Source organism: Macaca thibetana, chromosome 12 (assembly GCF_024542745.1).
Source record: "Macaca thibetana thibetana isolate TM-01 chromosome 12, ASM2454274v1, whole genome shotgun sequence".
In the NCBI taxonomy this organism is placed as follows: Eukaryota; Metazoa; Chordata; class Mammalia; order Primates; family Cercopithecidae; genus Macaca; species Macaca thibetana.
Window position 1 is genome coordinate 47,037,497 of NC_065589.1, and position 16,152 is coordinate 47,053,648.

General features: G+C 36.8%; 1 protein-coding gene across 1 annotated transcript in view; it reads left to right on the forward strand.

The window, feature by feature from the left end:
- DNAH7 (dynein axonemal heavy chain 7) overlaps positions 1 to 16,152 on the forward strand; it is a 341,486-nt gene that overhangs the window by 217,686 nt on the left and 107,648 nt on the right. Inside the window, 6 exon segments of the mRNA XM_050752319.1 lie at positions 1,558 to 2,430; positions 4,651 to 4,880; positions 7,818 to 8,148; positions 8,825 to 9,171; positions 10,605 to 10,785; positions 13,382 to 13,567. Coding sequence (XP_050608276.1) covers positions 1,558 to 2,430; positions 4,651 to 4,880; positions 7,818 to 8,148; positions 8,825 to 9,171; positions 10,605 to 10,785; positions 13,382 to 13,567 — 2,148 coding nt within the window.

Sequence of the window (16,152 nt, forward strand, 5' to 3'; positions counted from 1 at the left end):
GCTAGATAATAATATACTTGTTTCATGCTTAGGCATTGATCCTGATACATGAAGTTGACTTAATTTAGGAATATTGTCTGAGGTCTTAAGTACCTCAGTTCAAAGATTGGCTATTGGCATGTATTGGGAAATTAAATTGTCTCACAGAGAAATAACTTTTGAACTGGTTGGAATATGAAGGAAGTTTAAATAATACCATTTGCTTATGCAGACACTATTAGTGAAAAAAAAAAGTATAACACTATGAATTCATCAATTTGAAAACAATCAATACACTAAAACCAAGATTCCTGAACACTGTGATTAGCCTAATGCTAGGGCAATTTGCAGTGATTATCTATTTGAATTCTATAGTGTTTTCACATATGTTGTCATATTACTTTTTCTCCAAATCTATGAGATTTGCGAGGTAGGTAATACTACTTCTATTTTATAGGTGAAGAAGCTGATGCAGACATTTTCAGTGATTTACTCAAAATGGTAAAGCAGAGTAAGGATCCAACGTTCCACTGACGAAATATGCATTATGTATAGCATATATGTATTAGTCGGCCATTAACAAAATAATACAGACTAAGTGGCTTAAACAACAGAAATTTATTTTCTCACGCTGACTTGCTAAAGCCACCTTGTCTCTGTGTCCTCACATGGCCCTTCCTTTGTGCATATAAGGGCTGCCCAACAGAAACAAGAACCAGAGAGAGCGTGTGCTTTAATGCCTCTTCCTTTTCTTATGAGGACACTATCCTATAAGATTAGGGTCCTACGCCTATGACCTCATTTAACCTTAATTGCCTCCTTTAAGGCCCTATCCCCAAATCCAGTCACATTGAGAGTTATGGCTTCAACATAAGAATTTTGTGGGGACACAATTCAGTCCTAAATAGACTGTACCCCTGGGACACTTACACTGCTTTAAGAAAACAGTAGTTACATGTAGCAAGCCTGATAGTTCTTGCAGTCCCATAACATGTGCATATAACCAGAGATTTATTTTAGTAGATTGCTCTCTGTAACGACTTAAAACAAAAATAATTAACAGATACCCCAAACAACTCTCCCTCTACCCAAGACATTTCCTATTCTAGAAAATGTGCTTTATGAAAAACAGAAACAAAAGCAAAAACTATTGATTTGTCAATAATTTCCAAAATGTTATCTATCCTAGAAAAAGGAAACATCACTGGAAAGGAGTTGGGTACCCCCTGGGTACTGGTGCCCAGCTCTGCTATCCACATCTGAGCAGCCAGCAAAGGCAGTCACTAACTTCTAAAGGCCTTAAGTCTCTCAGCATCTCTACATCTACTTCTACCACCCCCAAAATTACCTTTCATTGATTGATAACTGAATATAACCTTATTATTCTAAATATAGAGCTAAAATTAACATTTAAAATAACATTATTATGAATCAGTCCTGAATATTTGGATATACTTTTAATAAAACCCGCAAAAATTTTCTAATATTTTTTTATTACTTGAGATTAGCATAGAAATAATAACACTTTTTTAAAAATCAGAAGGAAGTTCCTAAAGCTGCTTTTTAATTGTTATACAGGTCCTTCGAGTGTATTATGACCGCCTTCTGGACAATGCAGACAGAAGCTGGCTCGTCAACTACATTCAAGAAATTTTGAGAAACTACATGTATGAAGATTTTCATGAGCTTTTTCAACGTTTGGATTTTGATAATGATGGCATAGTAGAAGAAGATGACTTACGCAGCTTAATGTTTTGTGATTTCCATGATCCCAAGAGGGAGGATACCAACTACAGAGAAATCGCAGATGTGGATAATCTTCGAATGATAGTAGAAATTCACCTAGAAGAATACAACAATATAAGCAAAAAACCCATGAACCTCGTCTTGTTTCGATTTGCCATAGAGCACATCAGCAGAATTTCCAGGATCCTGAAGCAACCTCGCAGCCATGCTCTCCTAGTAGGGGTTGGAGGGAGTGGAAGGCAATCTGTCACCAGATTAGCTGCCCACATGGCTGACTATTCTGTTTTCCAAGTTGAAATCTCTAAGGGGTATGATACTACTGAATGGCATGAAGATTTAAAAGTGATCTTAAGGAAATGTGCAGAAGGTGAGATGCAGGGTGTCTTCCTGTTTACAGATACTCAAATTAAAAAAGAGTCTTTTCTGGAAGATGTCAATAATCTGCTAAATGCTGGGGAGATTCCAAATCTCTTTGCATTAGATGAGAAACAAGAGATATGTGATAAGATGCGTCAGTTAGATCGCCAGCGGGATAAAACCAAGCAAACAGATGGCAGCCCCATAGCCCTTTTCAACATGTTTATTGATCGTTGCCGCAACCAACTGCATGTGGTCCTTGCCATGAGTCCCATTGGAGATGCATTTCGAAATCGTCTTAGAAAGTTCCCTGCTCTTGTTAACTGCTGTACCATTGACTGGTTTCAGGTATTGTCATGTATATTTTAGACAGACTTCTAGAAATGTTGATTTCCACCCTCATCATGACTTATTTTATAGACTCCTAACCCATAGTTTACCCCAAAATGTAGTTCAGCAAAATCTTCTGATCAGTTATATTTTATGAAATTAAAATTCAAGAAATTATAATAGAAAAGTATTTATTAAGAGTATATGTGATCACTAACTTCAGTATATTATAGGAAGTATTATGATAAAATTGTGTATCAGAGTCCTGACAGGAAACACAGAGCACACTTGAACCCTTCACTGGAGAAAGCATAATGAAGGAGCCATTCACAGAAGTGTAGGCAGGGTTAAGGGAACCAAGAGGGGATGTTGGAACACTCAGGAAGTGGTGGGTGGAGCAATAGTAGGAAGCGTTACTATGCCCTCGTGTAAAAGGGCAGAGGAAGGGAAGAGTGTTACTGGAAGTCAGAGCTTAGAGCTGTGGATATAAGACTGCCCAACAGGAATAGGAACCAGAAACCTAGAACTCAGCTACAGCTGGAAAGGAAGGGAGGATCAAAATACCCATATGTCTCCCTTCTTCCATCCTGCCCCCACTCTCTTCCCATTAGCTAAACCCAAAGAAGTTAAGAGGAAGAAAGCCAGTGACCTTTTTTTGTGGTGGACTTCGTACTGGGAAGTACGAGCAGAGCAGAAAAAGGCAGCGAATGGATGGGGGTACGGAGGAGGGGTGGGAAGGGGAGTAGCAAAGGGAGAGTACCTAGCTAGATGTGAACAGTAATTCTGGCTTTAACAGCATATCACAATGCCTTCTCTACCTGTGTAGTAAGAAATCTGTGGGCTGTGGCTGAGATCCCGTGAGGGGGATTTAACAGATAAGCATTTATGACCTTGGAAAGTTTACAGAACCTCTCTGTACCTCCACTTCCTAGTAAAATTAATTATTTCATGCAAAACATTTTTTGAATTCTGTTTTGCTTTGTAGCAAGTCTTAATCTAAAAGCTGGAGATGAAGCACATGAAATAGACAAGACCTCTGCTCTCCTTGGGCTTCTTGTCTACAGACAAATAAGCAAAACAGAATTTCATTAGACAGGCTAGCAAATCGGGAGTAAATGCTTTGTTGTTGTGTTTGTTGTTTTGAGACGCAGTCTCACTCTTGTCACCCAGGCTGCAGTGCAGTGGCACAATCTTGGCTCACTGCAACCTCTGCCTGCCAGGTTCAAGCAATTCTCCTGCCTCAGCCTCCCGAGTAGCTGGGATTACAGACGCCCGCCACCACGCCTGGCTAATTTTTGTATTTTTAGTAGAGACGGGGTTTCACCATGTTGGCCAGGTTGGTCTCGAACTCCTGACCTCAGGTGATCTGCCTGCCTTGCCCTCCCAAAGTGCTGGGATTATAGGTAAATGCTTTTAAAATAAGGGACCAATTATGGGTTTGAAGAGGAAACTGGAAAGACAAAAAAGTGTCAGTACTGAGATCTGGGCAGAGAGGATAAACCAGTGAAGTCAAGTGTCTAGACAGAAGGAAGGAGAGGATGGCAGAAAATCAGTGTGACAGGAGCACAGGAACTGTGGGCAGAAGTGGTATAACAGGTCAGAAATTTGGGAAGGGCCAAATCAAATAGAGATTGGCAAGTTGGTTTGGATTTTAAGAATTCTAGGAAGTCTTTGAATGGTTATAAATTGGGGAGTGTGACATGAGCTGATTTATATTTTGAAAAGAACACTCTTGCAGCTATGTAGAGAATACGAGCAGTTAGGATGCTATTGGAATCTTCCAGGCAGATGATAGTGGCGGCTTGAATTGGGATGATTGAGGTGGATAAAAGAAGAAGAGAAAGGGTTTGGAAGCTGTTTCAGGAATGATGCCTACATCATTCTCAGGGAAATGTTAGGATAATTAAATGAGACGGTACCAGTAAAATGCATACAGAAATAGACTTTCCATAAATTTGGTTCATTTGCCTTTTCTTTCTCCTGCAACACTCATGAACAATTTCTCTAATCTCAGAACAAACCACAGACAGTGAATGTTATATGCACTAACTAGCTCCTGGCTCCCTGCCCTAAGTATGCAAGTCCTCGGGAAAGTTCCTTATGAAATTGTCTCCCCCACACCGTCCCTCACACTATTCCCCTTCACCCCCAACATCCCTAAGTTGTAAAGGGCTGCAGTAGTAACAGATCCAGATTCGTAATCTTAATAAAGTGCTAAAGCATTTATCTTACATTTAGTCATGGCCTGAAGATGCACTCCAGGCAGTTGCCTCACGATTCTTGGAAGAAATTGAAGTGTCAGAGGAAATAAGAGATGGCTGTATCGACATGTGTAAAAGCTTCCACACTTCTACTATAGATTTATCCACATCTTTCTTTGTTGAACTTCAAAGATACAATTATGTGACTCCTACCTCTTACCTTGAATTAATCTCCACCTTCAAACTGTTGTTAGAAAAGAAAAGAAGGTAAAAATCGAATTTCATATTTCTAAGTAAGCTAGGGCAAATTAAAAATACTTATGTGTGCAAAAATGACATAAATATGATGTAATAGAGATTTATTTCATAGAAATATACTGTGAGTTTTGTTACATCTTTAAATGATTTAATCCACAAACATTTTGAGTTTAGGGAGGGGTCTTGTCCTTCTCATATGGGTACATTGCCTAGCACATCGTAGATGCATAATCACTCTTGGAAGAATGAAGACATTCCAACTCAATATTCCAACCAATATTGAGTAAACACTACTAGAGAGTGATTTTTCTCTGATAAATAATTAGGTAATAGTTAAACCCTCTCTTTGGATACTGAAGAGCTGAGACTCTAGGGAGGGACAGTCACTCTCTAATAAGCTCTCATTTGAAAACATCAATATAAACATCAGTGAACTTACCTGCTATAGAAAGTGTCAATGTGAGTTTTTTAAATGTTCTGGAGGGTGACTTGTGTGTGCATAAAAGTTTATTCAAATATTTCTTTTGTTCCAAAAATTAAAATTCAGTATGTATATTATAAAATTTAAAAACATTATAACATTAAGGTAGAAAGTAGGAAGTTTGGAACATTTTAGTGGTTACCTTTAAAGGGGACCTTGGATTAATGTGTGGCTCCATTCAAAAGCTTTTTTAAATACAATTTTTAATATGGTATTTATATTTCCCTTTCAAGTTCTGATTTGACAAATCAAACATTACTAGATACTTAAATAATTTATAAGTCTAGTATTTTAAACATATACATATGGTAAGCCTTAATTACTTTTAAATGTTTGAATATTATCTACAAATTAATATGATTTTTACTTAAAAACAGATGTAAATTTACTGCTCAGATACATGATTTGTATTGGAAGCTCAAGCCTGCTCTATGAATCGAACAGACCAAATTCTTTTAAAGATTAAAAAGAATACATAAAACAACAAATGTGCATAGATAATATAAAAATATGAATACTATGAGTTTGATTTTTGTATATATTTCTATGGTTAATTCTAAATCTTCCTGTGGTTAACCTACTATCTCAAGCATTTTGAAGGACCTTTTCTCATACTGGGCAGCATGCTACCTGGATGTGGATATGACACTCCTCATCTGTATTCACAGTGACTGTGGCTGTGCCCTCCCAACCAGGACTGTCGTAGTCACTGTGGTCTACTACCCTGTGTTTGAATCATACCTTTAGGAGTTTGTCAACTACCTAGTGAAATCTGTAGCGCCCACCGTGACTGCTGCATAGCTTGGCTGGAATTCATTATTTCTTTGGCTCTCAAGATAATTGTCTTCCTGTGTCGAGCTTATGATCTTTAACATAATGGAATCTTGCTGTTTTTCATATTTTCTTATCCAGGAGGATCAAAAGCTCTTGGAGATTGATTAAATTTTGGATATCACTCGTGGCTTTTGTTTGACTGTGCACTCACAATAGTAAGGCCACCCTAACAAAAAGAAGGATTATAAAAACGAGATACAAACTTATAGGAAGAGTTTAAACTTATTGGTTATAAGTTTTAAAGTTACGAGGTTATAAGTTCAAACTTACAGGTTGAAAGAGTCATAGTTTTTAAGGTATTTTCAAATATTCTTATTTGCCTTTCAAATTTTCCATTTTCAAATTTTTTCTTTTCAAAATTCCTTGCAAATGAAAAAAAAAAAGAAGATACTAATTTCTCCTTTACCTCAACTAGAATTCCTACCCTATGATGATTATTCCCATAATAGCTAAAGCCTTCAGGTCCCAATAGCAAGGTAGTGCTGTAACCTAGAAGAAAGTTTTCAGGTTACCTGGCAGGAAATCTGTGGTTAAGCTAGCAAAGCGTCACTTGGGATTAGCCACAATATTGAAACTGTCTCAGGCTGGCAGGAATGAGACCTTCCCCATGCTTGTTGCACAAGGTTTCAGCTGAAACGAGACTCACAATAATACAGTGCCATACGCTTGGCGCCCTCTGTGCCCAGGTGCCCTCTGTGCCCATTACTCCCGAATACTTTGCTCAGACGGAATTTGACATGTGACAAAAACATGGCATGCTCTAACTTATGAATTTTTTTAAAACAAAAATTGCAATCCTTTCGGTGTTCTCCAGGTTACCTTTTCCAGCTCAAGCCAGTTCCTTACTACTCCAGTCTATTTTTTGAAGGGGATTTTAAAAGCATGTCCTTTTTTTACTTGGAGACATTATGGTATATCAAGTATTTTAAAATGAAATTATAAAGAAGAGTTTTCTTTAGAGAGAAATTCATATATATTTGCAAATAAATGCAGATTAAATTTTTAAACACATTACAATATTTAACTTTTAAAATATGCTAAAGTATTACATTATTTCTAATCATGTGTTATTACTTTGTAATCGTTTTGCACCAAACAGGGTATTGAGCTTTATGATCTGCTCTATTTGTTACTTTTAATAAAACAAATCTCTCTTTCAAGATGTATAATACATGTTAAAATCATTTTTTCACATTTGGAAACATTCAGAGTAATATATTTTGAGCACTGAAATGTGTTTAAAATAAGTGATCATAAAAAGGTTTAAAGCAGCAGTAGTGTTGCTGGAATCAACTTACCAACTTTAGAGGTACATCATTCATTTTGATACAGGATACTCCTTGCCTCATCTCCAGTGCATTTATTCTTTTGAATTTCTGTTGTATGCCTTGATAACGTATAGGTACTGAAAACACAAAAATGAATAAAACATGCTGTCTGCTCTTAATCGTGCACAAATCCAATGTTCTAGGTTTCATGTTTTGACAGATTGTCATATATATGAAAATCTTTTAGACCACTCCTGTAGTTATGTCTTGAAAAAGCCTAGCAAGCTCAAAAACACTTAGGTTTTTCCTTAATGTAGGATGCAGAGCCTCATGATTAACTTTGTTTTATCTATTTCCTTTCAGTGAAGTAATGAAAATGAAAAAGAGATATGAAGTGGGTTTGGAGAAACTGGATTCTGCTTCATCTCAAGTAGCCACAATGCAGATGGAGTTGGAGGCACTACAACCTCAATTAAAAGTTGCTAGCAAAGAGGTTGATGAAATGATGATAATGATTGAGAAAGAGTCTGTAGAAGTTGCCAAAACTGAAAAAATAGTGAAAGCTGATGAAACAATAGCAAACGAACAAGCTATGGCTTCCAAAGCCATCAAAGATGAGTGTGATGCTGACCTGGCAGGTGCCTTGCCAATATTAGAGTCAGCGTTGGCTGCCCTTGATACTCTTACTGCACAGGTAAGAGCTTCGCCATACACTTTCTAGGATACATGTCATCACAGCCCAAGAAAGAAATTAGCATTGTGTTCTAGTCTAGTTTGTCTCTCTGAATTAGCCTGCAAATTTAATGAAGCTGAAATCATTTTGAAATTGGCAAAAGAATTCCCTAATTGACCTGAAAAAGAAATGCATGTGCATGCAAAAACACCTTTGAAATGGAAGAAAGCTGCTAGATGTTATAACTTACCGTAAAGCAACAGTTATTTCAAGAACTTCATACATCTTTGCACTACAGTAATTAACAAAGGCATAAGACTTGAGATTATATTTTGGTTCTAAGGGGTACCTTTTTCATATTTAGACACTCTTGTCATTGGGATGCATCTTATAGAGCATGTGATAAAGTATTGTGTTAATTTTGTCAGTAATTTTTTGGGAGGGATACGTAAAATAATGTGTTTTATAAATTTAGAAAGATGAAGGTTGATTTTTAAAATAAATAGTGCAGAGAATTTTGGCTAAACTTTTGGGTGGGACTCGGGAGAAGAGTGTCAGTGCAGTTCTATTACTGTCACCGTTTCTACCCAGTGAACACAATGAGTTTCTGTATGCTTAGTTTGAAAATAGGAACCAATTACAATTACTGTGTAAACAAACATGTCTTTTAAAATAATTAACATGTTGTTATTTCAAGGATATTACAGTGGTAAAATCCATGAAGAGTCCTCCTGCTGGTGTCAAGCTTGTTATGGAAGCTATATGCATCTTGAAAGGAATCAAAGCTGACAAAATCCCTGACCCAACAGGTTCAGGGAAAAAAATTGAGGATTTCTGGGGCCCAGCTAAGAGACTTCTTGGTGACATGAGGTTTCTGCAGTCACTTCATGAATATGACAAGGACAATATTCCTCCAGCTTATATGAATATCATAAGAAAAAATTATATTCCAAATCCAGATTTTGTACCAGAAAAAATCAGAAATGCTTCTACAGCGGCCGAAGGTCTGTGCAAGTGGGTCATAGCAATGGATTCATACGATAAGTAAGTGCTGATACAAAGAAACCCGGCTAGTATGTTTTATCTTCACTTTTGGTCAGTTAGACAATATGAAATTTAAAAGTTATGTAAGTGAGAGAGGCTCCTTGGAAAATCCTGTCTGAATCTACTTTGTGTTTGCATATTTACTGGAGGCAAGATTATGCCAACTAATAGTATAATACAGTGGTTCTTAAACTTTTTGGACTCAGGAACCGTTTATACTCTTAAAAGTATTGAAGACCCCAAAAAGATTTTTGTTTATTTACCATATTAGAAATTAAAATGGAAAATTTTTAAAGTGTTTGTTAATTCATTTTGAAAAGCAATAAAAATGTTACGTGTTAATATAAGTGACTTATTTTTATTTTTTATAAATTCATATGTTTTTCTTTAAAAAATAGAAGAAAAAACAATGATAAGAGTGATATTTTATTATACCTTTACAAGTCTCTTTAATGTGTGGTCTAATGTAAGATAGCCAGACACCAAAATCTGCTTCTTCGCTCATTCTGTTGCAATATGTTGTTTTGATTGCAATTAAAGAAAATCCACCATCACACAGAGGTTTAGTTGGACAAGGGAAGACCTTATGAGCTCCCTAAAGGGGCAAGTGTTGTCAAGATCCCCAGGGGTCCTTGGACCACACTTTAAAAACTGCTGGCATAATATGTATTATTGTGAAATAAGGAGTCTTTTTTGGTGATTATATGAGAACCGGTTATATCATACACAAAGCAGAGTAATTATTGTTTTTTCAAAAAAACAACTGTCACAGGATGTTTTTCAAACTCATATCCAATTTTAATCATTCTACATATATAGTAGTGCTATATATGTTTCAGACCATGATATATTAGTTAATGATTCATTTAATGTTTGTTAAATAACATGACTGACTCCATTTTCCAGATACTAGGGAGAGAATTTAGATCCATCCTTTTTCCTATATAATTCCTTTTATTACCACATACATATTTATAGGATAATGGTTTTTGGTTGAGGATGTATTCTAGGATTTGAGGATTTTTTTATGTAAAATGACAAAGATAAAAGATACCTCACTTTTTCCTCATCAAAACTAACTTTTGTCATTGCAATTAGGCTTCTACTAACATTGTAATACTCTACTTGAATATCCTACTTTTCTTTCAGAAAGTTATCAAAATTCATACTGGCAAAATGTTTTTTTTTTTTGAGTAAAAGTATTATTTTAAAACACTATGTATATTTGATGTCTATTTTAATGGCCATTTCTTATGTCCAGGATCAAGCTTGGATGATTCTTAGATAAAACATGGAATATAGAAATCAGTTTAGATTTTTGCATAAAGAAGTGTTTTGAGTCACAGTAAGGATATTAGAAAAGTAAATTCAGTGGTAGAAAGTGTACTGGAATATTAAATGAATATTTAATTTTTCAATTTTACTTTTTGCAGAGTGGCAAAAATAGTAGCTCCCAAAAAGATAAAACTGGCTGCAGCTGAAGGGGAGCTTAAAATTGCCATGGATGGTCTTAGAAAGAAGCAGGCAGCCCTTAAGGAAGTTCAGGACAAGCTGGCCAGGCTTCAAGACACACTTGAATTAAATAAACAAAAGAAGGCTGACCTGGAAAACCAGGTATGTGCTGATACAGAAAAAGATGGACAAATTCTCAATTATCGTAACTAAGAATGATGTTCATACTAGCGTCCTGTTTCTTTCCTGGTCAGGGATTGGCAAACTATGGCCCGCAGGCCACATCTGCCCCTCGCCTGTTTTTGTATGGCCCACGAGCTAATAATAGTTTTGACATTTTAAAATAATTACATATTAGTGGCCGTATAAGTACCCGTGTAATACATAAATATCCTCAATTCTGCTGCTTGGCTCACGAAAACGAAAATATTTATTCTCTGGGCTTTTCCAAAAAATATATATATATGCCAGTCTGTCTAGCTTAGATTACTAGAATATTGAGCTAGATTATTTAATCATTTTTCACTTTGCAAGTAAGGAAATTGAGAACCAAAATGTTAAGTGATTTAGGTTGTATGGCAGAGCAGAAATTAGAACTCAATACTCAGAGCCATACAGTATCTACTAAAAATGTTTTCAAGACTAAAAATATTACTCTCAATTAGTGATACCATTTGGAAAAATTAACTGCTAAAGTCTGATTACGGTCCAGAAAAAGGTCATAATATTTTATAACGGTCAACATTTATTGAATGCTTATTATGTACAAGGGCCTGTTGTTCCAAGAACATTACATATTATACCATTTATTCTCACAATAACCTCTTGAGGGAAGTAATCATTGTGTAGCATTTTGAAGAAAGTACAGAACAGAAAGATCAAGCAACTTGTCCATTGTCGACCCAGCTTCTGAGCATTAAGTCTAAGACCTGAACTCAGGCAGCCTGACTGTAATAGCTGTACTCTTTCCAGAACACCAGACTTTGTCTTTCTATAGTATCTATCCTGTATTCTATATTTGCACAAATGTAAGACATTATGCTAATCTTTAGAAGTGTAACCTATTATGGCATGATTTTTGAATGATCAGTTTTAGTTTAAATAATATAATCAATAAATGGTTATGCAGTTGCCCTCTTTAAACATTTTTCAACTCTCCTATATGTTTGAAAATTTTATTTATTTTTTATAATAAAATGTTAGAAACTTACGGTAATATGAAATGAACATATGCATTTATGTGTATTAAACATGTGCTTTTGGAGGCAAAATTTTAGCTAAAATATTTTTACTTAGTAGTTTCTGATGGCAACTTTGTCATAGTCTAAGACCTGATTCAGTTTATCATAAACATTGTTGAAAGAAGAATAGGTGAGGAAAGAAACTAGAAAGACAAAAGACATTTAAAGAGGGAAAATTAAAAGGAAAAAAATTAAATTTAGGAAGTATCACACATACTACAATTACATACCATTTGCTTTGCTTTTTTCAAACCTATCTGTAGATAAACTGATACAGAATCATGCATCTTTTAATCTAAAATCATTGACTTAATATAAATGTTAGTAACATTAGTAAAAAGCATAAGCCAAATTCTTATTCCAGAATAACCTAAATGTCTTTGCTTTTGTTGATTGTTGAATTTCTCTTTTCATGTAAATTATTTTTTAACATCATGATAAGCTTCATTTAATCTCATCTTCTTCCAAGAATAATGATGTTAAGGCACTTAAAAATTTAATAAAAATAATTCACATATTCTGCTGGAATACTGCTATTGTGTGAACTGAAATAACTTTTCACCAAGTTTGCACCTTCGTAATTATCTCTTTTTTATCACATTGCTTAATTACATATAATCATATTTGGTTGACAGTCTTATGTACCAAATAGGCTCTCAGTTATTGATTGATGTCGTAATTTAAGCTGAATTACAAGTGCCTGAGTGACACCGTTTAACAACCTGAAAATTGACCTTTGTAAATAATCATAAATTATTAAATCTTTTAAATATTTAACCTTTAAGACCATGATAAAATCAACCATAAGTTAAATGAGGGGAAAACGTTTGTGGAATATTTAAAATAAAATGCATCTAGATATTTAAAATGGAGGGAAAACATCTATATTTGCAGAAGAATGTCTTTATTAATTAACTTTCAGTATCCTGTACTGTATGTCATTTCCTTAAATAGAGCTGTTCTTTGCATTATGTGATAAATATTCATTCATTATTAATTTCATGAATTAGACACTTTATATTTACAAATTCTAAAATAGCATGGACTTTACTATATCATAGTGATATAGGAAATCCCAGGCAGAAGTCTAATTAAAACTAATAATTTACGCCGGGCGCGGTGGCTCACTCCTGTAGTCCCAGCACTTTGGGAGGCCGAGGCGGGTGGATCACAAGGTCAGGAGATCGAGAGCATCCTGGCTAACACAGTGAAAATCTGTCTCTACTAAAAATACAAAAAAAATTACCCGGGTGTGGTGGCAAGCACCTGTAGTCCCAGCTACTTGGGAGGCTGAGACAGGAGAATGATGTGAACCTGGGAGGCAGAGCTTGCAGTGAGCTGAGATTGTGCCACTGCACTCCAGCCTGGGCCACAGAGCAAGACTCTGTCTCAAAAATAATAATAATAATAAATATATCATAATATTAATAATAATTTACTTCTGAGGGTAAAATCTTGCAGAATTTTAAACTTATTGTACTTGTAAATACTGATAAAAGCTCACTTTTATTTTTGAGGTTGACCTGTGCAGCAAAAAATTAGAACGAGCTGAACAGTTGATTGGAGGCCTTGGAGGTGAGAAAACTCGATGGAGCCACACAGCTCTGGAGCTAGGGCAGCTGTACATCAACTTGACCGGGGATATCCTCATTTCCTCAGGAGTGGTTGCTTACCTCGGAGCCTTCACATCCACCTATAGACAGGTAAGGGACGCTACTCCATCTCTTCCTGACCCTCTGCCCATCACAGCCAGTATTACCCTTCGAGGTTTTGTTTTACTTTGGTTTCAGTTTTTTGATAAGTATAGTGAGGAAGATATTTTTACATGATTTCTACTTGTGTATTTTAGTTATTATATAAATTAGCTGGTTAGCCAAAAGGCGCCATGTAATACACTCTTCAAAAATCTAATTGTTTTAAAAACAAAAATATCTACTTTAAAATGTAATGTGAAAATGGGGAGTCTCTGAACCTATTCTAGTTTGGGGCCGCCTGATTAAAAATAAAAAAATTTTTTTTTTAAAGTAATGGGAAAATGGTACCCTATACTGATAAAATCTCAGTTCCTAAGCAAGTACTGTAAAAAGGTATCAGGACTCTCTCTCTCTCTCTCTCTCTCTCTCTCTCTCTCTCTCTCTCTCTCTCTCTCTCTCTCTGTGTGTGTGTGTGTGTGAGTGTCTGTGTGTGTGTGTGTGTGTGAGTGTATGTGTGTGAGTGTGTGTGTGTGTGTGTGAGTGTATGTGTGTGAGTGTGTGTGTGTGTGAGTGTGTGTGTGTGTGTACTTCATCAGCTGTTTCCTATCAGTCTCAATAACAAGCCATTTCAAAATCTTTTCAGAGAATGAAACTTGAGGGGAGGAAAAGGTGAGCCTGCCTAAAACCCTGTTGATAAGTGGCTTTGTTCCTTAGAAAACAAACACCACGTTCCCTGCCTTGCTTCCCACCTCTCTGACTGATTCTGCCTCTTTCTTCTCCCTGGCCCAACACCTAACCCTAGGAGTTAATCCTAATTATTCTTCCTGCTTTTCTCTTCCACTTTTTAGTTTTTACTGAATGAGAGACCCAGCATACTCTTCAGCTCTTTTTAGAAAAATGGAACTGGAATCCAACCGGGGTCATGGCCCTATCAAAGCGGGCAGAGAGATTTAGAAAAATTAAGATAACTGAAAGAAAAAATGGGAGGGATGATAATGAGAATAAAAGAAGGGAGGAATTCAGAACGTTTGGCAATAGTTTTTGGTGTCAAACGAGAAACAGTACATATTAAGCCTCCTTTGTGTAGGGCTTTATAATTTCACTGAGCATTGGCTTGCACATGGTCTCAGTTGAGCCTCATTTAATTTCAACACTGTCTCCTGAGGAGGGTTCACTCTTGGTGCCACTGTTATACTTTAATTGGTGGTGGTGTTTTTAACTAAATGTTTAAAACCCTCACCTAGTGGGTGCTTCTGTCTTTAGCACTTGGTGGTTACCTGCATCCTAATTTAGCACTCTTCCTACTCTCCTACATTGACATTTTGAACAATAAAAGGAGTGGCTTCAGCCACCCCTACCTTTCCCTGCTGGTTCAGAGCTCACCCCTCGGTGACTGCACTGGCTCCTGTCTAGTATTCCAGAGCTCAGCAGAAAGTGTATTAGCACTACCTCGTGCAGTAGCAGAATCCACTTTACCCAGTGCTTGGAGAGCTAGATGTATCATCCTCCCAACCAGGCCTCCTCTGACAGACTCACTCCAAGGGACTGCATCTTCAGACTTTGCCATCATCACCTGGCTACTATCAGAATGGGGGACTGCTAGTCAGACCACCACACAAATGCTTCAAGGGTGTCTTAAGCACCTGAACTGAGACTTTGGAAATTTACTGACAGACACAAAGCCACATTCAACTTAGATACAAGACATGCCAAAGCTCAGAGTGCCTTCTGTGAACTCATTCACTGTCCGAACCCTTGATTCAAGTAGTCACTTCATCCCATGCCACCTCATCTCTGTGAAGGATTGAAGGCAATTTTATTCCTTCCTTGCTTCACTAGATCAACCTAAGTTTTTACTTTCCTTAACAATTCTCTCATGTCACTCTCACATCACAGGAAGGAATTCCTGTGGATTAAGTCTCTGAGTCCCATTTTGTCATCTTCACTCTTTTATCTGTTTCTCTCAGGTCAAAACAGCGAGCAGTTTATTTCCCATCAAAACTGTCTCATTCAGTTCTCAGTGTAAGGGTTGGATGGCAAGCATCAGGACTCTGGCCAGAGCCCTTCCTGGCTTCTGTGTGCTTTCACACTCAACAACTAGCACCTGTGGCTCTTTCTGTCAGCCTTCCCTTGGGTTCCTAGAACCCACTTTACCCAATGTTTGGAGAGCAAGAAGTGCCTGGGATTGTAATTGCCTCTTGAGCAGCCCTTAATGAATAATTGAAGGGAGCATGGGAGTCTCTCTCCCTTCCCTCTGGTTGGGACAGCTCCAAGGAATAGCTTACACTGTGGAGGTTCCCTGTGGCATCTAATGAGGCCACCCGCTGCAGAACTTAGGCTGGTCCTTTATTGGCTTCTACTCCTTCTTGTCATGCTTCCTCCTGCATCCTTTCCTCAGCATGTCACCTCATAGGAATCTTCATCCCACAGTCTGCTTCAGGGAACCCAAACTAAAAGGCCTACAAAATTTGGTCCTTTTCTGACCTCAAAGGGTTTCAAGTCTCTAGATATCAAGGGCCCTCAATAAATATCTGCATTTCCCCTCCAAACTTGAATATGAGTAGTCATCAATTATTTATCAACTCTTTTATAGA